The sequence below is a fragment of the Harmonia axyridis genome, chromosome 1, assembly GCF_914767665.1.
Source record: "Harmonia axyridis chromosome 1, icHarAxyr1.1, whole genome shotgun sequence".
NCBI lineage: Eukaryota > Metazoa > Arthropoda > Insecta > Coleoptera > Coccinellidae > Harmonia > Harmonia axyridis.
Window position 1 is genome coordinate 75123500 of NC_059501.1, and position 27161 is coordinate 75150660.

A 27161-nucleotide genomic window follows, 5' to 3' on the forward strand; every position below is an offset into this window, starting at 1 on the left:
AAGCTCCTCGCGCGCATTCTCCACTATGGCTCCACGTTGCGGTCTAGCGTTATCGTCTATAGAAATTGAAAAGTTTCACCAATAGCAGCGTGAAAATTTGGCACAACATTGTCAATGACATGCTCCCTATAATGTAAGGCAGTCATATTCCCAGGACAAATGTGTAGATCTGTGCGCCCGTTGAAACATATCCCGGCCCATACCATAACACTACCCCCTCGGAATGGATGTACTTCTTGGACATAGCGACGATTACCGGGTATGCGTGGGATTGTCCATACCCTTATTCTTCGATAATCTGAAAATCGTCCATGTCTGGATTCATCAGTGAAAAGGACACTACGCCAATGATAGTTCCAATTGATATGTTGCCTTGCCCATTCTAGTCTTTGACGCTAATGATCACGTGTTGATGGAACTCCTCTCAATGGACGTCTAGAATCTAGACTAACCTCTCTCAAACGTCGTCTGATGGTTGTTTTTCGTTACCGACCAAGCCTTGGTGTTTCCAACATGGAACCTGTCTCCCTGAACCTATTCCAAAGTCGAGATATCACACTTTAGCTGACTTGGAGCCTTTCCGCTACAACAACCTGAGTTAGGCCACCCTGTAGCATTCCGATAGCCCTATTAGCCTCAGCGTTTGTTAATTTACGTCTTGGCATTTTCAGAAAACTCGTTTCAAATAGAAGCCGTTGATAAACTGACTCCATTTCAAAATAAGAACATTCGTGAAGCATATGCAAAGAACCAAACTTCAGAAAAAAGGCAACCAGATTGACGAAATGTCTCATACTGATTTTATTGGATCCATTCAAGTTGTTATTGAGTTTTAAATGAATTTACAGCGATTTTCTCGAAGATTACATACTTTTCAAAACGTTTGAATACGATATCCCCAACTCCTGTGGTGCAGTATATTTCACTTTTAAGCATTTGTGAGTGTTCCTTTGACTGTTCATAGTTTCGCCTCTAACAGCTTAAAAGGCCTGAAAATCCCACCAGTTTATATTGCGCACTAAAACTAAAACTTTATCAGCGAATTCAGATTTTTGCTTGAATTTTATATTTTCTGGATAATTTTCGATATTGTCAGTTGGAAATTCGTCGTTTTCTTCAATTTTGGACTTTTCGTCGATGATGACTTGATTGAATGAGCCTTAAAGCACCCTCACGATTTTCTACATATCTTATCTTCTGTTCTCTAGCAATTGTATCCTTAGGAACATTGTAACGCCGTCACTCAAGAACGTTTCAATTTTATTCTTGGCACTTTCGATTTACCCTATGACGAATTGACAGTCCAGGTCTTCCACTTTTCAGAAAATTGAGGCATAGTAAACCTTCCTCTCATTCTGCTATTGCTCGACATATTGTTATTAGTGTAGCATTTTGATTCAAACTATTCGAGCTTTAGGCATCTGCCCAACTGAATTATGATTACTTTTTCCTACAACTGCTATGAAAAGTAGCGTATTCTTCATAGCTTAATCAATATCAAATCTAGGTATTGCTCATACTGTGGGAAATATTATTTCTCACGGTACTTTGCCCACACCTTGCTTGGTGGACCAATGTAATTCGACTTTTGACTCGTTTCTTTGGAAACGCAATACATTAGCACATACTATCAACGAAGGCCAATTTGATTTGAATCAAATCCATTACTTGAATTATTGAAATTTGTGCAGTTGTAGGAAAAGTATAGTGTGTAACAGTGTAACATGAGGAGAAAGTCATTTTCTCGCTCGTGTGTTTGCGGCACTCGCCTTTCAGGCAAACTTCCACACTCGCGAGAAAAGTTGGACTTTCCCCCCTTGTTGAACAATATACTATTTCTAAGCTGCAAATTATATGCAATTACGACACAATCGGTTTCGTGAACTGTCATTAAAATGACAAATCATTGAATGATTATTCTTAAAAAACCGACTCGACATTTTGCGTTCTCAAAAAAATTTCATTCATTTGAAATTTGTGCCAAATCTTTTGATACATAGGTACGTTTTATTATGATCCCGGTGATACAAATTATTAATGAATATGAATATTAATAAATTAACTAAAAACATTCATCCAGACACGTATCAAAGAATTTCAGATTATAATTCGAAGTATGTGTAACATGTGTAAGTTTGTATATTGATGTTAAACTTAATCATGAAAAGTCATGATTGAAATATCATATTTGATTTAATTTTTTTTTGGAATATCGACATCTGTATCGATTCAGGTTTGAAGTTTGTTAGAGTTATTAATTGTTAATTATTGTAAATACTTATTCCATTTCAGTTATTAAAACTACATCGATACATGTTGTTTGAATCTGGATATCATCTCCAAATTGTGAGTCTCTGAATTCGAGACTTATAAATCGATACAAATGTCGATATTTCATAAATAAATTGAATTAAATATGACATCCCAATCATGACTCATCATGATTAAGTTTGACATCAATATTCAAACTTACACATGTAGTACTGAAATGTTATGTCTGAGTACCTACCTTCTGTTTCCCCTTTATTATGACCACTATTGAAATACATTGCAGAAGTACTATTTGTTATGCAGTAATCGTTTTTTCCATTGCTTATCAGTGATACCAATTCATTATTTTTTACTGGTTCCCAGAAGTACAGCATGAGAATGAGGAAATATATGACCCATCTGAAAAAAGCATTGAAGGTATCTCAGGTTGAGAACTAAAACTTTCAATTCATATTCAGCCAATACATACGCCTTTTGGAGACCACAGAACTGATGAGTGTATATATTTTTGCAATAGGAATTATAAAGGGTGATTTACCGTGATAGCCTATTAGACGTCTATGGAAAACAAATCATAATTTTGTGCTGAAAATTTGCATGTTGGTGCATACCGGAAACAGACTACTACTTCCTTATTTCAAATGACACACCCGGTATATGATTGCATCCTTATAAAGCTTTTTTGATGACCATTTCAGCAATATGCCATACCTTGGACAAAAACTCAAGGGTTCATGAGTTAATGGGGTTCTTATGAAAAAAATGGCGACGACAAGAACTCCAAATTTTCTGAAATATTTCTGCAGAAAAAGTATTTTCACCTTCGATTTTGCAAATATCTTGTATTATAGGACTGTTTGCAGTTTGGACTAAAAATAAACAGCGTGTTTATCAAAAGATCTTGAATTTGGACAACTCAAATTCATCAAAACCCAAGATTTTCAAATTAGAATCAATATTTTTTATTATTCCAGTCAATTCAATTCAAGAGGGGTTACATAAGCAAATCCTTCAATAAAAAGAATAGTTTTAGAGTTATCGAAGAAACATTTTATAAATGTATATTTCTACATATTTCGATAGAGCTTAAAATAACCATTCCAAAAATATATCATAGGTATTTTTCCAAAAAAATACAATAAAAATTCAATATGACTTTGGAGTCATATTCGGGATTTTGAATTTTCAAATCTTATCTCTTTGATGAATAGGCTTTGGAAAATACGATGATTTTAATTTTGGTTATCTTTTTTAATTTAAGAAATTAATTGAGAAAGGGAAATCGTAATTGATCAATAATCAATAGAGAATAATACTTACTTAGCATAATACATATTTCAACTTTAAAACACCTTATAGACTTTTTTGTTGTCACTGAAAAGCTGAAAGTTTTTGTATAAACGAAAGAGTTTCTCCTATGCAAAGATTATAGAAACATATTGTCATAGATTTAACCACTTTGTTTCACAACAAGCGTATTCGTTAACTTTAAATTCGAACTTTTCCAGAGTGAACAACAATCAAATAGTTGTATAATAAATTATGTTGCATCACTTTAGGTTTCGGAAGACAGGAAAAAAGGAAGTCAGGATGGAGAAATTAAGATTACAAAACTGTGTGATATAAAAACCCACTTTTTATATTTCTTGATATCGAATACAAGTAAATCTAACTAACTCGATTTAGTCGAATTCAATATGAATTAAATGAATTTCCACCAAGTAACGATCAAGTAATTCAACATCTCAAAGAGTTGATAACAAATCATAAAAATTCACTGAAAACCATAGATGATATGTTGCTTAAAAGAAACTCATTGTAGAAATCTATGAATTTGAGATAGAATCACCATACAAATGAATTCCATTTATCCTTGTGGTAATATAAGTCAAATACACTGCTCAACAATTGATAGGGATCACTTACTTGTTCTGAATTTATTTCTGAAATATTCGCTCCAAGATTATGAATTTAGTCAGATATCAGAGTATTTTCAGTTGATAATATGGTTCACTTGAGAAAAGAATGAAAAAATGGAAAGTTGGAGAGAAAAAAAGACTTTATTAGGAACACTCAAAATTCTGTGTTTGAATAACATAAACATTTTATGATGAAACCACAAGAAGGCTGAAGTTTCGGTTAAGCTAGTACCTAGTTGGTCCCCCACGAGCTCGTTTCAAGCATTCTACCCTACGAGGATACTATCAATCAAACGATTTATAAAATTTCGGGGCAAATTCGTCCAAATATCCCGTAAAGCGTTAGAAAGGTCCTCCAGGTTATTGATCGGTTGTTCTAAGGTTGACAATTGTCTAGATATCTCAGACCAGACATGTTCGATGCAATTCATGTCTGGAGAGCGAGCTGGCCAGTCCATCCTAACAATAGCATGAGTTTCTAGCGCTTCATTAACCAGACGACTACGGTGTGGACGGGCATTTTCGTCAATTAAAATGAAATTCTCGCCCATGGCAGCCGCAAACGGAACAATTATGGGTTCAATAATCATATCGTGATATCTCTGGCTGGTCATGGTGGTGTTCTGCAGAACAACCAACTCTGTGCGTTGGTTCAAACAAATGCCTCCCCATACACATATAGAACCTCCGCCAAAAGCTGTTGTGGGTACCATAAACTGTTCTGCATACCTTCGACCTCTTTCCCTCCAAGCAAGAATACGTCCATCGGAGTTGACCAAACGAAATATAGACTCATCCGTAAATAAACATCGGCTCCAATCTTCAAGTGTCCAATTGCGGTGCTCCTCAGCCCATTGCCGTCGATCAACCCGGTGTTCCCTATTCAAACGGGAATGTTGTACCCTCCTACGTGCTCTCAAACCACGAACATGTAGTCGTCGTCTTACAGTCTGGTTCGAAATTAGAACTCCTGTTGCAACTCTCAGTGATCTATTGAGCCGCGACGCCGGGTAAGTGGGATTTCTCCTAGCATTGAGGATCAAAAGACGATCTTGGGCAGCTGTTGTACTGCGCTGCCGACCTCCCCCATGAACATAAGCTACTGAGTCGTTTTGGATGAACCTATTCCAAGCCCGACTCACGACACTTTGCGAAACATTCAACCGCCGGGACACTTCTCGCTGGGACAAACCTTCCTGTATCCACCGTATGATTTGGTCCAGTTGCACAGGAGCCAAACGTCTTCTCGGCATGACTGATAAGCTGATATTGTTCTCATTTCTTCAATTATTGTCCGATTATGAGCTGATGAAGTGAGGAAGACTTTGATATAATCAACTCAAAACATCTTACTTTTTCCTTAGACAACATATAATGTACAGATATTCACGAGATAACTTGAAAAAAATTCAAATGAAGAGAAGTTCATAAGTGATCCCTAGCAATTGTTGATCAGTGTAGAACAAGTCAAGGCAAATCATGAATATACGAGGAAATAATTACCCAAAGTGTAGCAAAAATAATGTTTGCAAATAATAACAGCACTATAATTTCTTGTTTCATAGTTTTGATAAAGAGATACCCCTTGAAATGAAAGGAGATTCTCTTCCAAATGAAACAAATCCTTTAATATACACTGTGTCCGTAAATTATGGACCAAATTAATTTTTAGCTAAACAGACCATTTTAAGAAAAATGTATGTGCTCATAAAGTAATAAGTAAAATTCTTTATTAGTTAAATTAACAATATTATCAAAAATACTTATTGTCTAGCGGCAATTGAATGTAGTTTGTTACATTTTTAGATTAATGAAAATGAGCTGTTTCCAAACATGTTTGGTACTTGTAGTCTAGCAGACAGAATATGAAAGAAATTATTTCTTATCAATTTAAAAAAAAACATAGTCGTCTAGTTTTTTGTGAAATCTGATTATTGTTTATTGCTGCTAGACAATAAGTATTTTTGATAATATTGTTAATTTAACTAATAGAGAATGTTACGCTTTACTTTATGAGCACACAAAACTATTGTATTTTTGTCCACCCTGATGTACCGATTGTAATCAACATGTGATACATTTTTGGAATCAGCTCAGCTAGAGTTATCGGAAAATTGGGACAAAATGGGGGTTTTTCATTAAAAAAAATGACGGTGACATCATTACTCGAAAGTAATTCACCCTGTATATTAGATTATTATTTTAAAATACGGTAAATTGAAATAAAAAATCGACGTGTTTCAGGATTATTTCTTGAAATGGTCTGTTTAGCTAAAAATGAATTTTTTCCATACTTTAAGGACACAGTGTACCTACCTATACATGCTAAATCTTCACATGGAATTGAAACATCAAATAAATTACTTTTTCAATTTATCATTGTTGAAAGATTGAAAGATACTGACGGATGAAGTTTGAAATGAAATTTAGCTATTCTTTGTAGCTTCCTCATGATTATTCAGAATAAAATACATTTTAGTGTAATGTTTCCTTTAACTTATACACATACAACGGGTTTCATAAAACATTGATTGATCGATCAACTCGTTGATTATAGTTTTAAATCTATTAAAGTGTCTAAAATGAACTGAAATTGAACACAGAAATGTTTTGAACGAGTAAATTACCACGATAAAAGTTTTCTGAAACCCAACACTACCCATTTAAAAAATCAAACTTTTCCTTATCTTTCTTCATAACACAGATATTAATGTTGAATGGTGGAATGATATGAACAGTCAAAAATTCTCCAAACTACAGCTCAATTTTGAATCAACCTTTGAGCAAGAGAAGTCTTTGAAGAGCATTATTTTCTCATATTAAGTTACAACGAAATAAATAATATCTAGATATGAAACATTAATTCCATATCATCTCGTATCAATTTTGACTGTCAATTCCGTCAAATGATTGAAATAACAACAAAGCGATTGAAATACTATCTGTGACCTGAACCGATTTAATAGTTCTACTCATTTATTGGAGAACTCACTTCAACTTTCGAATACATATACTCTCTCTTGAAATAAATTTATTTGATAGTTTACTTTGAGTCAAACGATAAAATTCAGGCTGTAGAATTTCACATAATCTAAGCTTATAAGGTCAAACTAGTGGAAAGTTCCTCAAAAGATGTAGGTATGGAATTCGGATACACATATGCATGTTCAATTCTAACATACTCATTCAGAATAGTTCCATGGAGCAGAACAGGCATCAAAAACTTGCAACGTAAAATGAGAACGCTGATGGCAAAAGCAAACATGCACCATCCGAAAAGCAGCATTGAGAAGACTACACTGCCGAGAAATAAAGAAGTCAGGGGTCTGACGGACATCATGTAACTTGCTAATGAGCAGATAGGATTACTTCAGAGATCGAGCAAGAGCATCAGAGTTCTACAAAATACTGTGTGGAGCAGACGAATCAACACTATTACAACTTCACAAGGAGCAACTATTATACAATCACCAGACAAACCAAGAAAAACTGAAAAGAAGAGAGAGAAGACATTTCAATGAGGTGAACCATGATCATGTCCACATTGAAGCTTCGAACTATTGAATCGCATCAGGTGCAATGTATCAAGAAAAGGAAGGTTTTTTTTTAGCCATCCAAGACCAAGTGATCTCAACGAAGAATTACTGCAGACATATCATAAATGATCGAACTATTACTGATGATCGATGCCGATATGGGTGTCCAACGAATGAGACAGTCCAACATATCACGGGAGGATGTCGAATGTTTCAGGAAATGAACATGAAGAGAGACGATGCAGTAGGAAAGATACACCAAGAATTGGCAACCATATTGCAACTTATTCATTCTCAAAAAGTGCCATACTACACTACAAGTACCAACCGGAAACCATCCTGGAACACAAACGCTATAAACTGGACTGGGATCGTACAGTTTTGACTGATAAAATAGTCCCTCACAACAGGTCAGATATACTGCTAGTCGATAAACATCAAAAGACAGCAATACTCATCGATGTAGCAATACCAAATAACAACAACATGCGTCAAAAGGAGGTCGAAAAAATTTCAAAATATAGGGATCTCGAATTTCAGATAAAGCAGCAGTGGGGAATGATATAAACGAGAACTATTCCAATTATCATCTCAACAATAGGAATAGTATCCAAACATCTAAAGAGAAATATTACGCAACTAGGACTTAGTGAGTATATATGATACAATGCAAAAAGCTGTTCTTTTAGGTACTGCAAGGTCCGTGAGAAAATTCCTAGCAAGCGACGGACAGGTCCAAGGATCGCGTGTGAGAGGACCAAAGTTCGACGAGAACCAGGGGGACCGTCATTCACCTACCAATTACTCCCTTGTAGACCACACAATTGAATATACGCATGTAATTGTCCAGGTCGTAATTGGCGCATGAAAGGATAAGAGCTCAAAAGCTCCTGATGTCACGGCAGTGCTTCCGTAATTTTTTTTTTATATTCTGCATGAATTTCCAATTATTCTGACAATGATTCTTATTCAAAATTAGGCATGAAGCATTAAATTGATATTCTACTTGTATATATTGAATAAACCAAGAAAAAAATATATAAAATTTCTATAATTATAATTGAATGAGAGATCCAATAAAATCAGTTTTGATATTTGAATTTTATTCTAAATTGGTTCATTCCTTATCGAAAAAATTTGTTTGACGGTTTATTCAAGAAAAAAATGAAATTCGATGTCGATTCTTTCATTGAGATAATCACCAACAAACAATATCAATTACAAAAAGTTTCGACAGCCAAGTTTCTACAAAACTTTTTTTTGGAACATCCTGTATGCGAATATAGTGTTGGGTTACTATGCTACATAATATCAAATGAAAGATTGATGGCCTTAGAACTTTTGTTCTACCTTATTGGAAGAATATTCAAATTTTTCACCTCAACAACTTATCATATAATTCTTCAGCTGCTTCTTACTATCTTCAGTATGGCTTCTTTTCCGAAGTTACCTGCATAAAATGTTAGTATGTTTTTAAGATTTTTCATTTTTATATCAATCATACCAAGGCTTCATTTGCATAAGGGCCTGCCTTCAAACAACTTTAATGATGAAAATTGAATTTCGAATCATTTAAGAAATTTCATATATTCAATGAAGTCTAACTTCTATTAATTATCTTTTATTTGAAATAAAAACTACAAGTTATTTAATTTATTTAATACTGTGTTTTTTATGCATTCTTCTCCTCCTTTGAGCTAAGAAGCTTGATTCTGAAAATTAGCATATGACTGAAATCCGTTTATGAATTTGACAGCACACTCGTACAGGAAAAGGAACTGGTTCTGGAAAAAAAAAATTAATATTAGATACATTCAAATACAGTTTTGACTTATGAATTTTTTTGTTTATTCAAAAATATGTATATGGAAAAATTTCACTACTCATTTTATTGAATGACATTTGCTTCAGACGGCGAACGCAATGAATGCCCAAAAGAGGCTGTCACCGGCGAAAAAATAAAAAAAGTTCACAAAATAATTTTGAATGACCGTAAAGTGAAGTTGATCGAGGTAGTAGACATTGTGAAGATATCATCTGAACGTGTACATCATATCATTCACTAATATTTGTACATAAGAAAGTGTGTGCAAAATGGGTGCTGCGCGAGCTCACAATTGATCTAAAGTATCAACGTGCCAATGATTCTGAGCAGTATTTGAAGCTGTTTGGGTGCAATGAACCTGAATTTTTGAATCGATATGTGATAATGGATGAAATATCTCACTCCAGAGTCCAATCGACAGTCAGCTGAGTGGACTGCACACGATGAATCGAATCCAAAGCGAAGATAAACACAAGAGTCAGCTGGCAAGGTTATGGCATCAGTATTCTGGGATGCGCAAGGTATAATATTCATTGATTACCTCCAAAAGGGTCAGACCATCAACAGCGATTATTATACAGGGTGTTTCATTGGGAAACGGAAATACTTCACAGGTGCATAGGTGGCACCAAGGCAGTTCTGGAGATACCCTTCTTATTGGGTCTTACTGTCTTCGTAGCCAAGATACAGGGTTTTTTTATGAATTTTGCCCGTTTCTTTCTGAGGCCATATCAAACGAACCACCCGTTATATTTTCTTCATATTTGGCAAATATGTTCTTAATTGAGAGATTTTGATAATTTGGTTTGCTGGAAGTGGTTTAAAGTAACTTTTAGTGATTAATCTATGAGTTAGTTATTGAGATCATAGTCCTCTTTCGTGTGTGAAGTCTATTGATTCTTTCAGCAGAGCTTTTCACTACTGCGAATAATCATAAAATTTCGTATTCAATTCAAGTATTTCGACAACCATCACTATGACAGAAGACCATTGTTGTTTGAAATAATTCAGATTAATTAATTATTTTGTTATTATATTTTTTTGTTCATGATTATTTCAAAATATACGATATCAACCTAATGCAATTCAATTCTCAATAAATAGAAACTGAAATAGTATTCAGCTATAAAAAGGAAAACCAATGTAAAAATGAATTACAAAGTAATCTAATAATAAAATAATTATGGATTCCATTTTTTTGGATAATTCATTGTTAAAAATCACTTCAAACCACTTTCGGGTATCCAAGTTCTTAAAAACTTCACTTTTACGTTGAAAATTTGTGGAGTAAAACTGTCTGCGCGAAAATTTGAAGTACACGTCTCAGTTAAGTTTTTAGTGGTGTTTCCGAACATTGAAACAGATTTTCAAAATTCCGATGTACAGGGTGTTGTTTCTAAGATTCAAACGATCCATAATTTTTTGTTAACCCGGACCTGGATTTTCAAGGCGGTTATTGCATGATATGTTTGGGCTTGCAATTAGGAACATATTTGCCAAATATGAAGAGAATATAACTGGTGGTTCGTTTAATATGGCCTCAGAAAGAAACGGGCAAAATTCATAAAACACCCTGTATCTCGGCTACGAAGACAGTAAGTATCAATAAATGGGGTATCTCCAGAACAGCCTTGGTGCCACCTATGCACCTGTGAAGTATTTCCGTTTTCCAATGAAACACCCTGTATAGCGTTATTGGATCGTTTAAAGGATGAAATCTTTAAAAAACGGCCCCATTTGAAGAAAAAAAGGTGCCGTTTCATCAAGACAATGCGCCGTGTCACAAATCAATAAAAACAATGGCAAAATTGCAGGAGTTGGGCTTCGAATAGCTCCTTCATCCACTGTATTCGCCATATCTGGCCCCCAGCGACTTTTTCCTGTTCTCAGACCTAAAAAAATGCTCGTTGGGAATAAATTTAGCGCCAATGACGAAGTAATCGCTGTAACTGAGGCCTATTTTGAAGCGAAAGACAAATCGTACTACAAAAATGGTATCGAAAAGTTGGAAGATCGCTATAATCGCTGTGTCGCCCTCGAAGGCAACTATAGTACTGTGGTAGACCGGGCCGACCGGGGACTTTTCAATTGGCCTGTTTTGACATTGCGGCGGCGCCACGAAATAAAACTATTCTCAATTTATTTATTTATTTATACGGACAAGCCATTTTACATAATATTAAAAAACCAATAAAAACAAATTCCAATAAAAAGAAACAGTGTTCAAAATATAATATCAAAAATAAACATGACTTTTTACAAGCTTTGAATTTTCATCTACCGATCAAGCCTTGGGACTCGAAGTATCGTTTTAGTGAAAAAATTGTTGTAGAGAATAGATCCATGTCACAACCATTCGCTGAACGAACTGCTCTATCGATTGGACCATTCATCGTGTAGTTGGTTGGGTTGAACCTTACGTGAAACGTTTCTGTGGATCTCAAAGATGTTGGCTTACAGTTTAGTCCTATTTGATTCAATAGGTATTTACTTTCGAGAAAATTGTTCAGCATTTTGTATACAAACATTATGTCGAAGTTTTTTCGCCTCATTTCTAGTGTTCTTAAGTTCAGTTCGATTTGGACAATTTCGTAACTCTCCGTTGATAGGGGAAGATCTAATTTGAAGGCTATCCATTTTAAAAATTTTCTTTGAACACGTTCGATACTTTGTCTGTGTACAGCATAAGCCGGTGACCAAACGATTGTGGAATATTCTAGAACACTCCTGACATTGCTACAGTAAACTGTTTTCAAAACATTTAAATTTTTGAAATGTTTCATTGTTCTTTTCACGAATCCGAGCATTTTGAACGCTCTGTTTGTTACATATTGTATCTGATGTATAAAGTTTGGTCGAATGTCATTGCATTCAAAAATTGACGAGTACATACACCATATTTTTAGACATCTTAGAAAAACCTTACACAGGGTGAAATTTTCGACACTTATCACGAAAATGTTAAGAACCGGACTTGAATGTTCACAATTATGAATATGTTGATTCCCATACTTCGATACTCAACACAATATTCCCTGTAAATTTCAATGATTCGCGATAACCATTCCAAATAAGGAATGATGAAACGAAGTTTTCAGGGTTTTCACCCTGTATTGATGCTAATATATTCTCAAATTACCTCATCAGTTACAAATTGTTTTCTGTTGTGCCGGATGGTGCTCACAGCAAGGCAGACATCACATTCGTGTTCCAGTTTCATTTGTTCTATTATGAAAGACAAAGCAACATATACACCAGATGCAGTCACCCCGTCGCTGAAAATAAATTTTGGAGAATTATCAAACTCACGGAAGAAGTGATTGACTCACAAGCATGTTACAATTACGTTTGATGAACCTCTAGAAATAGCATCGGCTTCTTCGTAGAATGATAAAAGTTCTTCACAACAAGATGGTAGCATAGCTTTTGAAGGCCAACTTTTGAAAGCAACAATCTCAACATCATGTTTCTCCTTCTGCAAATAATGTAAAGAAGTTGATTAAAGCTGAGTGCAGTTTTTATGTAATGACACGAAGAAAAGCATTTAATAGTAGTGCCTCTTTCCTTGGCCGAGAGATAGTGTCTGGTGCTTTTTGACTGATGTCATCATTGTGAACATTTATAAAAAAGACTCGTAAAACTTTCGTGGAAAGTTGGAACTAATGTAATATTCATAGCTTCTAAAGATCATTCAATTGTTCTGGCAACACCGCACATTATTTTTGTCCTTTTTCCTCTGAGAAATATGTCGACATATCACGAGAATGTGACATGGCTCTTAAGATTGAATTTTATTTCTGAAGATAGAATGATATAATAATAATAAGGTTAGGCAAGTACACTCACCTGACGTTTGTTTCTTGTCCACACGTGTATAGAAAATATATCGTAATACTCTAATTCAGTTACATCACCAAACTTAACTAGAAGAAAATCGACTGGGTGAAGTTCAGGCTCTTCAGCTGTTGGCCAAAATTGGCAACATGTCTGAAAAATGTTCAACAATGATTATTATAATTTTATGAACAGTTACAATCAATTTTAAATTGAATTTCAAGTTACTGAATTTTTTTTTAGTTACCAAAATCTGGTATTATTCGTTTTAATATGGAAAATTTTAAAAATTTCATATCAGTGCCTACTTCTGAAGTGTGTAAGAAGCAGTGCTGCAGATTGTAAGTAGGGCAATATTCGAATTCCAAAGATTTTTCAAAGATAAGCTACTTATTAAGAAAGTATTCTTGCTCTTCGGAATAGATCTTGTGGCAACGAGATTACACTAGGCTGTGAGAGAGTGATCGAGAATAAAGTTTAAGCCAACTACCACAGGGAAATATTGAAAAATTCAAAACTTTAAAGGTTATCTTATCGTGCGTTTGAAAAGGCTTGTTGCGTCACTTCCAATGATCCTGCCAATTCTTGTTTCGTTGACATGAGTCTTGATTAAGTTATGCCTCTAATTCTGCATCTTCGAAAACCTTCTCTCTTCCACCGCCAGGCTGGTCTTCGACGTCAAAATCACCGTTCTTGAAGCGTTGAAACCACTCTCGGCACGTTCTTTCACTAAAAGCGGCCTCAAAATTTTTTCATATTGTTACGAGACCATCTTCGTGCAGAGCAGTTGACACAGCGTAATAAGTTCGTGGAAAGTGCAATGTTCGAAATGTGATGATATGGATTCTTTCCAGAATCCGAGGTGACTTGTGAAATAGACACAATCTAGCTATAAGTTTCGTTTAGACCTTAGTCATACACATATGTTAGATAAATCTTTTCGGACTCCGTTCCACCTTGTTCAAAATTATAATAGTATATTGTGCAACAAGTGGGGAAAGTCCAACTTTTCTCGCCAGTGTGGAAGTTTGTGGCACGAGCCTGAAAGGCGAGTGCCGCAAACACACGAGCGAGAATAGTTATTTATAATACAAGTGCAGAAGGTAATGATATTCTTCCACGAGTTCAAAATTCAAAAACGAGCCACGAAGTGGCGAGTTTTGGAATGAACGAGTGGTAGAATGAGCCTTCTGTACGAGTATTTTACATTATTTTCTCTAATTCATTGCATTTTCATTGAAATTAATGAAATATTTCCATAAATATAATTTAGTGATTTTTGCATTGAAAAATGTTGGTTGGCAGAACTGATTTCTTTAAGGCAATTTGATGAATTGACAGATAAAGCCGTAGCGGAAAGTTCGGAGTGCCAACATAGAATAATAAAATATAACCATGAAAACTGTGCGTTTCTGACATATTCTCGCACGATTTTGTTCTACAAGATGTGGAAGAATGAACGGAATAACCACAGAATTAGAGAAAAGGACTTTCTCCACATGTTGTACACTATACTTTTTCTACAACTGCACAAATTTCAATAATTCAAGTAATGGACTTGATTCAAATCAAAATGGCCTTCGTTGACAGTATGTGCTAATTTATTGCGTTTCTATAGAAACGACTCAAATGACCAATTTCATTGGTCTACCAAGCGAGGTGTTGGCAAAGTGCCGTGGGGAATAATATTTCCCACAGTATGAACAATACAAAGTTTTGGAATTGAGTAAGCTGTGGAGAATACGCTACTTTTCATAGCAGTTGTAGGAAAAATCCTTTAATCGTAAGATTGTGATTTGTAATTTGAAAGAATAAAATTCTTTTTAAAAACAAATTTCGTGGATCGATAATCATAATTATATTAAAGAGGAAAATTAAAACCTTCCGCAAATGACGAGAATTTGGCCCGTTAGCTGATATGTTTTATCGAGGATAACTTTATGATACAGACACAAATCGACCTTATTTCGATGGCGTTATGTTTACAAATACCTAAGCTTATTGTATGACATCTACGACCTATTTATTTCGACCACCACTTACCTCTACAGCTATCTAGTGCAGAACGGCGGAAGCAAAGTTGTACACCAATAATAATAGTACTATTGTGCTACAGTTTTATATTTACATTTATTATTCAATAACAAGATTAAGAATGGTATCAATCCCAAAATAGAAGAATTTCAATAAAAGTAAAATATCCATTTAGCTTACTGTGTGAAAACAACGATTCTAAGAAGCGTTAGGGATATGTCAATCGACCTTTAGAAATCTAGTCATTATGGAGCGTTTTCGGGATGAATTTTATAGAAATCGTAATTCTGCGACTACAACATGATACAATGTCATCAATATTCGAGGTTTCCATCACTTAAATGATGCGCCAGGCATTCTTCTCATTTGGAAATAAATGAAAACGTTTTAGGTGATCGACTTAACATTAAATAAACAACATTCCATAATGTGGAGAAGGCGAATATTTTTCGATATTACAATTGAAACCACAACAGATCACCTGAACACACAGACTGTTAAATCAAAATTATTTCTTAGAATGTAGTTGATGGAATATAATTCAGATGTATTGTTATGATTTCTTACCTTTTCTTGAACATTGACTGTGTTCAAAGATAAAATAACCTTAATTTTATTTTCTGTCACCAATCTCCAAAAATCTCCTAGAGTATTGGGCATGGGTTGTTGGGTTACAAAGAAACGGCCAGGACATCTGAATCCATCAACCCTGACAGCATTTATATAAGAAGAAGATTCGTCATCGTGCGGATATCTTGAAATAAAAATGCGTCCTTGGTTTTCTGGAATGAGAAACTCATTTTCTTGTACTGTTCATGAGAAATAGATCAGTTCTCACAGAGGTTAGAAAAAATTCGGAACATTCGGACCACAAAATTTGAGGGAATCTCTGATAACTCCTATTCATAAACCAACTGTGGAACTTTTACTAAAATCTAATTATTTACGTACGTTCTGGAGAGTTCAAAGTTCAAGTTTTCTATGCCAATTGAAAAGTCCCCGGTCTGATGCACAGATGGCGGTGCTAGTATTAAATCCATATGATTTTTAGTTAGTACCAACCTTTAAATGATATGTGTCAAAATTTGACAGCAGTCCGACCATAAGTTTGTGAGATATTGCGTTTTGAGTGTAGCTACTTTTGTTATGATGGAAAAAAAAAGAATTTCGTGTGCTGATAAAATATTGCTCTTTGAACGGAAAAAAAAAACCTTAACGCAAAATCTTGGCTTGATGGAGAGTTTCGGGGGTCTGCACCAGGAAAATTAACCATCATTGAATAATGATGAATGTTAAGTTTAAACGTGATGAAATGAGCACCGAAGGCGGCGAACGTGTTCGTCCAAAAGAGGCTGTCACCGACGAAAAAATCAACAAAGTTCACAAAATAATTTTGAATGACCGTCAATTGAAGTTGATCGAGGTAGCAGATATTGTGAAGATGTCATCTGAACGTGTACATCATATAATTCACGAATATTTGTACATGAGAAAGCTGTGTGCAAAATGGGTGCCGTGCGAGCTCACAATCGATCGAAAGCAACAACGTGTTAATGATTATGAGCAGTTTCAAGCTGTTTGAGTGCAATAAACCTGAATTTTTGCGTCGATATGTGACAATGGATGAAACATGGCTCCATAAATTCGCCTCGGAGTCCAATCGACAGTCAGCTGAGTGGACTGCACACGATGAACCGAATCCAAAGCGAAGAAAAACACAACAGCCAGCTGACAAGTTTATGTCATCAGTATTCTGGGATGCGCAATATGGATGAAATCGTTAAGAAACGGCCCCATTTGAAGATAAAATTCGTCGTGTCACAAATCAATGAAAACAATGGCAAAATTGTGCAATTTTGCATTAATTAGGCTTCGAATTGCTTCTGCATCCACCGTATTCGCCGGATCTGGCCCCCAGCGACTTTTTCCTGTTCTCAGACCTCGAAAGAATGCTCGCTGGAAAGAAATTTAGCGCCAATGAAGAAATAGTCACCGAAACTGAGGCCTATTTTGAAGCGAAAGACAAATCGTACTTTGTAGTTAGTATAGTATAGGAACAACATATCGAATTGGTTGCAGTTATTGAAGGCTTTATTGCAAGTCAATTGACCTAGCTATGATAAAGATAATGATGAAGGAGTCACCACATATAGAAAAAACAAAAAACTATTCATAATTACCTGGAATTATTTCTTGTATCCTATTTTTCTCTGGATAGTTGGGTAACATCTCATCAACTTCTGCAATACTCTTCATCGCCTGATCTTGCCATTCTGCTTCCTTCAGGTAATTCATTTGAACTTTGTAGTCTCCGTTACCTATGAGTCTCTGCACATTTTTGTCCATCTCCTCGTTACATGGTATACTGGTTCGAAGACCCATCAAGCATTCTAGGACAACCAGATGGGCCAACTTGTACTGCTCGATGTTGTCCACCATATTTGATCTCTGTTCTCTCAATTTCTGAAGATCATTCAACATATCAACAACACCTTGCTTAGCGGCCATTCTTAAACTGATGTCCGCTAACAATACCGTCCCGGTTCTACCGACCCCTGCACTGCAATTTTTAATAGAAAATCGTATATGTAAGTATTTTATCTTACATGGATAGTGGAATTTCATCGAATAAAATAAATGAAGAAATCTACGATACAATAACACAAGAAGTTTGATGCAAAATCCACTGTCAGGAGATTTTTTTTGTTTATTCATGCGGCTATTGTAAAACACAATTGTGAATTATATAACTTAAATCATTATTAAATTATTAATTAATTAATAATTAATTAATTATTATCAGATAAATAAATAAATAAATAAAAAAAATAAATAAATTAATTATGATGTTATTGTTGTCAGTTATCACATCAAAATGGCGAGTTAATTTGACATTTACAATCTAAATTCAAATCTGGTTCGATCTGTTACAGACATTTTTCCGATATTTTGTTTGGATAATAGTATATTATTCCACGAGCGGTAATGTAGGTCATAACTCACGCAGATGAAGTTTGCAGCACGAGCCGCAGGCGAGTGCTGTAATTCATCAAATGAGTTATGACCATTACCGCAAGTTGAATACTATACTTTATCTACAACTATATCAATAAATACTAAGAAAAAAAATACAGACTTAGAATATAGACAGAAAGAACGGGAAATAAACATATGTGCTCGATCCCGACTACAAGAGAGATCGAACTAGCTTCGGCTAACTCGAATCCAGTACAGTGTACAGACATAGAACTATATTGAAAACCCTTAATAGTTGCCTATAAAAATGCATTAAAATATACCAAAAAACATTCCCTTAATGACCTTACTGCTACAAACTCCTTTATATTTTTTTCGGGCAAGTAATTCTGTATGGTAACATTAGCTGTTTGTCTTTTGGAAATGTATACCTATATAATATTTCATCTTCACTATCTGAATTGATCGTTTTCAGCAAAATATTCACAATAATTAGATACCAACTCAATTTGAAAACGTCAAAATTATTAAAGTGACATTCCCTCGGACATTCCTCCCCTCAATAACAATAATGGAATGTTCCCTTTCGGCCAATCGAATAGAAGCAGAGAAGTATAGCAGCACAGATCCATATTTTCCGATTTATTATAGTGAGTTATAGTAGTGAGTTATTACTCACGATGTTTGTTAATAGATACTATTAATTGCTCAAAAGCAGTTGAATAATGAATATATAATTCAATAGGAGTAGATAAATATACTAACTAACAAAGGAACTGCAACACCCAGAAGAAGCTGTTTAAATTTGATTTTGTTTTTGGTAAAACATACAATTCCAAACATGCTTTATGGGCGAAAGATCGGGAGATCTGGAAGGACTACAATATTTAAGTAACAAAAATTGTTTACATGAAAAAACCTTCAAGAATTCCTTCTTCAAATTCAATCATTTACTCCTTGCTAAACTATTTATGTTTCATCGAAAAAAAAATGAAATTTAAACAGCTTCTTCAGGATATTGCCGTTTATTTGTTAGTTAGTATATTTCACTTTGGATTCTTTATAGTTATCGCCGTTTTCCTTCCTCATATAAAAATCTCATTAAAAATGAGGGGAATTAAATGTTCTTTAGAAAATTAGCCGTTGCTATGGTATTTTTCAGTCTGAAGCACTATAGTTAAATTGTCCCAATTAAATCCAGCTTATAGACTATTTCATTTTGAGGGGGATCACCACCATCGTGGCTTTTCGTGTATCAGTAAAACTTTGGTACGCATTAATTTCTCCTCTGGCGCTCCTGCGATGACCTAACTTTGTACGATGTACGAAGTTGTACATTCACCTTATCTTCTTTCTCTTTCCGAAGCAAATAAGTAGAGGGCAGCAATGTTCGACTGTCGATTATTTTTTTAGGAAATTATAGTTTTAATTTTTTTGTAATGATTTTTGGTAGGTTTTTTCATGAATATTCAAAAACATATCACTGCTTTATACATTATACATATTATCATAACTTTTGCTAAAAACCAAAAGTTACCAATTTTTTTTTCATTAGCAAATTAAATTTACTTTTTATAATGTGAATTACTGTTTGAGAAAATTATGTGAAAACCCTATAAAAATCGGTGATTTGTAAGAAGAAATATCACTAATTTGATTTTGAACTGGGCAGCCATGTGGTGGTATTCCTTCTTAAGTATAAAATGGCGTTACTCTTAGTGATATTTTGGTATAAACCAAATACTGCTGAAGTGTTCACAAATATGGGGATATTTGCTCAGTCAACTGTTGCCATCATTTCCCGATGTTGCCGTTCTGTTTGAAATTCAAATTTTACATTTTCATTTCTTTTTTTTTAATTTGGTTAATTTTGGTGATTTGAATAATATAACAGTATACAATTTCATGCAAATTTATAAATATAAAATTAAAAAATCAAAGCATGAAAATATTTCCACAACCAATTGATGACGTTGAATTTGAAAAAAAATTCATGATCTAACAACTACACTGGAAATCGTCATTTCATGCCTAAATAAAAATCCTATTATGTACTTTTAATTCCAGTTTCATTTTTTAATATTTCATTTTTTTCAAAATTGAAAAACGTTTGTGAATCTCTCACTGACGAGTTCTTATATTATTCTTGAATATTGAATATATTTTGAAAAATTCTAGAATACAACTGACCTACAATGAACAACGACTGGTGAAGATGATGACAGTGAAATTTTCAAAAGCTTACGAAGGAATGGTACCAAGCTTTGTGGATATAGCGGAACACCATGGTCTGGCCAAGTTGTGAAGTGAAGTTGTTCAATCTGGAAGAAAATACAATTGATTTACAAAAAGATCTATTGTAACGTTAAAATAGGACAGATTTTTGTATAAATTACTGTTGTTAAGTTGTGTACTACTTTGGTTCCGCAGTTTCGCAATAGATGGCTGTAGAGTTAAGAGTACCTAGTGGAAATGAATAAATCATAGATGTCATACGAATACGCTTAGCACCATCGAAATATTTGTCGATTTGTGCCTGCATCATGAAGTTATTCTCGATTAAACATGTCAGCTTAGGAGCCAAATTCTCGTCATTTGCGGTAGGTTTTAATTTTCAGCTTAAATATGAAGAAATTAGTTAAATAATGTGTCAAAAGTGGTTTCAACGCTTCAAGAACGGTGATTTTGACGTCGAAGACCGGCATGGCGGTGAAAGAGAGAAGGTTTTTGAAGATGCAGAATTGGAGGCATAACTTGATTAAGACTCTTGTCAAACGCAACAAGAATTGACAGGATAATTAGGAGTGACGCAACAAGCCATTTCAAAACGCCTGAAAGTCATGGCAATGATTAAGAAACAAGAAAATTGGATGCCGTACGAGTTGAAGCCGAAAGATGTTGAACGGCGTTTGTTTGCTTGCAAGGCAAAGACGGAAGGGATATCTGCATCGCATTGTGACTGGAGACGAAAAATATGTATAGTCCCAAGCGCAGAAAATCATGGGTATATTCCGTCCATGCTTCCACGTCGTGGGCCAAACCGAATATCCACGGTTCCAAGGTCATGCTCAGTATTTTATGGGACCAGCTCGGCGTAGTGTGATTTGAGTTGTTAACACCAACTGAAACTATCACAGATGATCGTTATCGAACGCAATTAATGCGTTCGAGCCAAGCGATGAAAGACAAACGGTCGCAATACAACGAGAGAAAAGATGAATTGATTATAGAGCATGACAATGCTCGACCCCATGTTGCGAAAGTAGTCAAGACATACTTGGAAATGTTGAAATGGGCAGTCCTATCCCACCCGCCGTATTCTCCAGACGTTGCCTCCTCGGACCATCACTTATTTCGCTCAATGGCACATGGCCTGGATGCCCAGCACTTCCGGTCTTATCAAGACGTAAAAATTTCATCGATTCGTGGATTGCTTCAAAAGATGACCAGTTTTTTCTACGGGATTCGTACGCTGTCCGAAAGATGGAAGAAAGCGATGGACAATGCTTTGAATCATAAGTGTATATCCAGTTTTTCACAGTAAAGCCTCGAATTTCGGAAACAATGGCGGAAGCTAAGTTGTACGCACATGTATGACGTAGATATTGCCTACCCACCTACCGGATAGCTATCGATCAAAGATCTCGATTTACATTACAGATCGTCAGTTTTTCTGCACTACTCACGCTACTATCAGTGGCGTACCCAAGGGAGGGGATAAGGGGGATATATCCCTCCCCAGAAGTAATATCCATTATTTGTAACAACCTTATATATCACAATCTTATTATGAGTAAGCAAAATTCTTTGGAAAACTTCTTCAAAAGAAGGAAAATTTGTTTTCTTTATCCCCCCCAAAACTTATGTCTGGGTACGCCACTGGCTACTATGATCGTCAGGTTGTGTTTTTTAGTCTGGATCGAAGTTTGCTTCGAATACATGTAGCTAGATGAATAGCGACAGATCTGGTAGAAATCCCTCACTTAACATCAATATCTGAACGGGACATTCATAATTCTCAGGAAATAGGGATCTTGGCTTCAGGACTGCTAATAGGGTGAATAATACACTCAGTTTCAACTGTCAACGTTTCGATCCTATTTGGGATCTTCTTCAGGACTGTAAAAGTATTTATTAAGAATTATTGGACAAATGAACAATCTGGTTACAACAATACGAAAAACAATACACAAAATCATTTAAAAAAAAACGGTCTTATAAGCTTATACTATACTTCTATATACAATCATCAATAATAGTGAAAGACAAGAAATGACTAGGATTCAGGTGGAATTACGTTATTTTCTTTTCGATTTTTTATTATATTATTATTATGAAATGAATCATACTTTTTCCTCCACGGTACGAATAAATATAAACACTCACCAATTTAGTCATATGTATTACGATGCGGGTGAAGTTGTTGAATTCCATTAGACCTATGTTGAGGTTTTTCAATTTCGTCAATAATCTTTATTTTAATAGTTGGTTTTTGTCACGAAACTTATGCGGTTGTTCTCTTTGCTTGGCTGATATGATACTGGACGGTGGTGTTTTGTATTCGAGTATAAATATGTTATCATTGGATTTTCAAACATGTTCTGATGATATTCTTACTGACACGAATTCATTATATTTATTTGATTTCTCTTAATAAATTGTTGTAAATTATACTTAATTTTTGAGTATCTGTTCTAATATTCATTGTGTCATGTATGGAAATGTGTATCATTTCACTGATACATCTTTTATGATAATTGCATTCTTTATCCAAAATTTTCACTTCATCAAAGTCCAAATTATGATTTTCTTGGAAGTGGTGCACAGCTAGAGCGGTTTTCTCATTTTTGTCTATATTCTTTCCCTGGCAATCGTACTTATGTTGACGTTTACGATTTTTTAGGTACTGTTTAGTCATGCCCATATACGATAGGTTGCAATCTTTACAAGGAATTTGGTAAACCAAATTAGATGTCATTAATTTCGGAACAGAGTCTTTTAATTTTGTGTATATGTTCTCTAGTTTTGTGAGTGGATAGAAAGCAAGCTTGATGTTAGATGCTTGATTTTTTATCAAATTACCAACTTTTTCCGATAAACCTTCAATGTATGGAAATTTATAATAGATGATTCCATCTTTTTCCCTCCTTTCTGTATTAATTCTTGTGGTCTCAACAAATTTGTGTTTATAGGAATGCATAATTTTATTTATTAGCTTTCTGGGGTAATTGTTCTCTCTTAGAATATTTTTTATTTTCATCTCATTAACTGGCCAAAATTCTTTACTGCTGAGACTGTAACATCTAAAAAATAGGTTCTTCATGGTATTGTTTTTGTGTATTTGTGGGTGGTGTGAAAAGTAATTGAGAACTCGGTTGCTTTGGTATGCCAATTGGTCAAGATTGTTCCATCGTTTTTTCTGATAAGCTGGACATCTAAAAATGCTATTGAATTATCTACTTCCTTTTCTAAAGTGAATTGAATGCGTGGATGGAAAGCATTGAATGTCTCGAGAAATTCATCAATTTTGTCATTTGGAACAGCTATGAACGTGTCATCTACGTATAACTTCAACACTGGTATCACAAATGCAAGTTTTTTAACGCATTTAGAAATAAGGTAATTCATCACTATGTTTGCTAAAGTAGGACTCGCTGGGTTACCCATCGCAGAGCCCTCAACTTGTAAATATATTTGTCCATTAAACACAAAGTAACTCGATTCGAAAATAAAATCTATAATCCTACATAACAATGATATACATACAATGATAACTTATGATATTTGATAAATGATATTTAGACTCGAATACAAAACACCACCGTCCAGTATCATATCAGCCAAGCAAAGAGAACAACCGCATAAGTTCCGTGACAAAAACCAACTATTAAAAAAAAGATAATTGACGAAATTGAAAAACCTCAACATAGGTCTAATGGAATTCAACAACTTCACCCGCATCGTAATACATACGACTAAATTGGTGAGTGTTTATATTTATTCGTACCGTAGAGGAAAAAGTATGATTCATTTCATAATAATAATATAATAAAAAATCGAAAAGAAAATAACGTAATTCCACCTGAATCCTAGTCATTTCTTGTCTTTCACTATTATTGATGATTGTATATAGAAGTATAGTATAAGCTTATAAGACCGTTTTTTTTTTAATGATTTTGTGTATTGTTTTTCATATTGTTGTAACCAGATTGTTCATTTGTCCAATAATTCTTAATAAATACTTTTACAGTCCTGAAGAAGATCCCAAATAGGATCGAAACGTTGACAGTTGAAACTGAGTGTATTATTCACCCTATTAGCAGTCCTGAAGCCAAGATCCCTATTTCCTGAGTTGAATGCAAGGACGAGATTTGTTGGATATGGAAATTCATAATTCTTCAATTGTCAGTTCTCAGTTGTCAGATTCAGGTGCAGCATATTTATTATTTTTTTTTTATTAGTTTTCATTTGGGTGGGCACCTTTAGTTGAAACTTTGCCTTAAAAATTAATCCTAAAATAATGAACATAAATTACCTCTCTCTTTTCATTTCCTCTTGTTACGTGGAAAATTCTATACTCAAAATTGGCGAATAATTCCATTGAATGATATTGCACAACTATATCTTGGAAGGTGAGCTCTTCATTTATGTTAGGCCAATACTGCTCAACTTTTTTCTGCAATGAAAATTGAACTGATATGATTTTCATTCATTCATTTACAATGTCATGCAAATTCAGCTGGGAACGCATTTAATCTTTATTTTCTTTTTGTGCACTTATTCCAGAGCGCTCAATTGTCTACAGTATTCGAATATTCAGCCGAAAATAGTTTCGAACGATTGGGTTTGACTCACTGATGAAAAATTCATGCCCAAAAAAATCTCGAACAGAATGCTTCAGATAGTTTGAGGGTCCGAATATCTCGGATACGATAGTTAATGGATCCATTGATGGTTTCTCAATTAAACCCACAACAAATTTGATTTTTCAATAAATGAGAAAATAAACATCAGAACATATTTAAGTTTATGAAAATTCAATTCCATAATGGATGATGTAAATATTCATCATGATCCTTTCATTGAAAGATTAAAAAAAAAAATTAGTCAGATGTCGCAATATTTTGTGATTATTACTTGTCTAGTTCTCTATAAAGAAAGTATTCAAAAATTCTGCTAAGTAGTTCCTTATTATTATCAATAATATCCTATGAATACAGGGGTCGTTGCGGCTATGTTAGCCTTCCGGGAACTGCGACCAATGTGATCTTTTTTTCTTAACCCTAGTTACTCATACAAACCAAGGGGGGCCGTCGATACTGTTAATGAAACCGATGACATCCTTAGGAGCCTTAGCTATTACTTCGTGAGTATCCTGAACTGACTTTCCCATGTGAGAGGCTCTTAGGCCAGTCAGCCCTGGACATTTGCACACTATGTGTTCGGCTGTTTCTACCTTCTTTCCACAGAGCCTGCAGATCTCATCTGCTGACCTTCCATGCGATACAAAAGATATTTGCACCGACAGTGTCCTGTCAGCAGTCCCACCAGAAGTTCTGCTCGTGGTGGTTTCAGAAGCTTCCTGGTATAGTTCGGTGAAAGCACTACAAATTTCTTTGCCTGAGCAAGACCCGGAGTGTTACTCCAGAAGGTTTTTCTATTGTCCCACTCCTATTGTTGTACCGCTGCTTTATATTGGTCTGTTCCAAGCCCACAGAAGGGCTCACGACCAACATGTGTCAACCTTGATGCCCTTTCTGCAAGTTCATCGGATTTTTCATTTCCTTCAAAACCACAATGCCCCAGTTATCATAGTAGAGTTACTTTATTCTCTTTGGCCAGTTGTTTTATGATATTACGGTACTCTCATGTCAGTTGAGACCCCTGGATGTATGATCTCAGGCAAGGAATCTCAGCTTGGCCTACTGTCCGTAATGCTGTGAAACGTGCTTCTTTCAGACCTCTTTTGCGACAGTCTTAGGTACAAGAATAGAAAGCTATTGTCTGGTTGGGGGGCTCACTTCCACACTTTTTCGTCGAGAAAATTAATTTAAAAAGAAATATACGACACTATGTTAACGAATCGGGTCATTCTGTTATCAAGGCATGTCACAAAATCTCAAATGTGTCCACAATACGTCAAAGAGTGAGTCGATTGATGGAATAATGTCTTCCATGAATTCTTCTCAAATTTTTTCAATAATCACAAATGAGAACTGATTTTGATAGAACAATTTCTGAACGTTGTTGAAACGTGTATCTTTCGAAGATTAAATGACATAACCTATTGAACACCAATGACGAAATCTCAAAAAAATACACAGTGTTGCCATAGTAACCATTTTCATTGTATCATTCCCATAGGAAAATATTGAAGCAAAAATCTGAATGCGAATTTTTTCAGAAAATGACAAAATATCCTGATTCCACGATATTGCTGTTCTTATTCTATAAAATATAATAGATATAGAACATCGTTAACAGGAGTTATTCAAAAGCATTCTGATCGAAATTATTCTTTTGATTTATCTGCTAGAAAGGAGCGAATAGACAAGTGCACAAAAGTTCCAGACTTCACTTCAGTTTTTCTCTTGAAATGTTATTCATCTTAATATTTTACATTTATTACCTTTCCACCTTCATAAACATTTGCAAGCATCACAATATGTCTCACATTTTCTTGCCATATCATTCTCCAGAAATCGAAAAGAGTGGTTGATTTTGGTCCTTGAGTTGCTATATAGGCCTTTTCCAGATTATATCCCT

The 27161-nt window shown here is 34.8% G+C and overlaps 2 protein-coding genes across 4 annotated transcripts in view; both read right to left on the reverse strand.

Annotated features, from left to right (window-relative positions):
• LOC123682604 (receptor-type tyrosine-protein phosphatase mu-like) overlaps positions 1-3994 on the reverse strand; it is a 59965-nt gene extending 55971 nt beyond the window's left edge. For 2 of the 3 annotated variants that reach the window (XM_045621345.1, XM_045621338.1), the window contains exons 1-2: positions 3592-3994; positions 2510-2670 (exon numbers count right to left, since the gene is read on the reverse strand). In XM_045621345.1, coding sequence (XP_045477301.1) covers positions 2510-2670; positions 3592-3605 — 175 coding nt within the window. In that variant the 5' untranslated portion in view covers positions 3606-3994. The remainder of the gene's footprint in view (positions 1-2509; positions 2671-3591) is intronic. The other variant, XM_045621354.1, reaches the window with a different exon arrangement.
• A 5337-nt stretch (positions 3995-9331) lies between these two features.
• LOC123682596 overlaps positions 9332-27161 on the reverse strand; it is a 96205-nt gene continuing 78375 nt past the window's right edge. Inside the window, exons 27-35 of the mRNA XM_045621326.1 lie at positions 27025-27159; positions 24931-25071; positions 20586-20716; positions 17600-17979; positions 15987-16201; positions 13398-13538; positions 12881-13026; positions 12691-12826; positions 9332-9510 (exon numbers count right to left, since the gene is read on the reverse strand). Coding sequence (XP_045477282.1) covers positions 9424-9510; positions 12691-12826; positions 12881-13026; positions 13398-13538; positions 15987-16201; positions 17600-17979; positions 20586-20716; positions 24931-25071; positions 27025-27159 — 1512 coding nt within the window. The 3' untranslated portion in view covers positions 9332-9423. The remainder of the gene's footprint in view (positions 9511-12690; positions 12827-12880; positions 13027-13397; positions 13539-15986; positions 16202-17599; positions 17980-20585; positions 20717-24930; positions 25072-27024; positions 27160-27161) is intronic.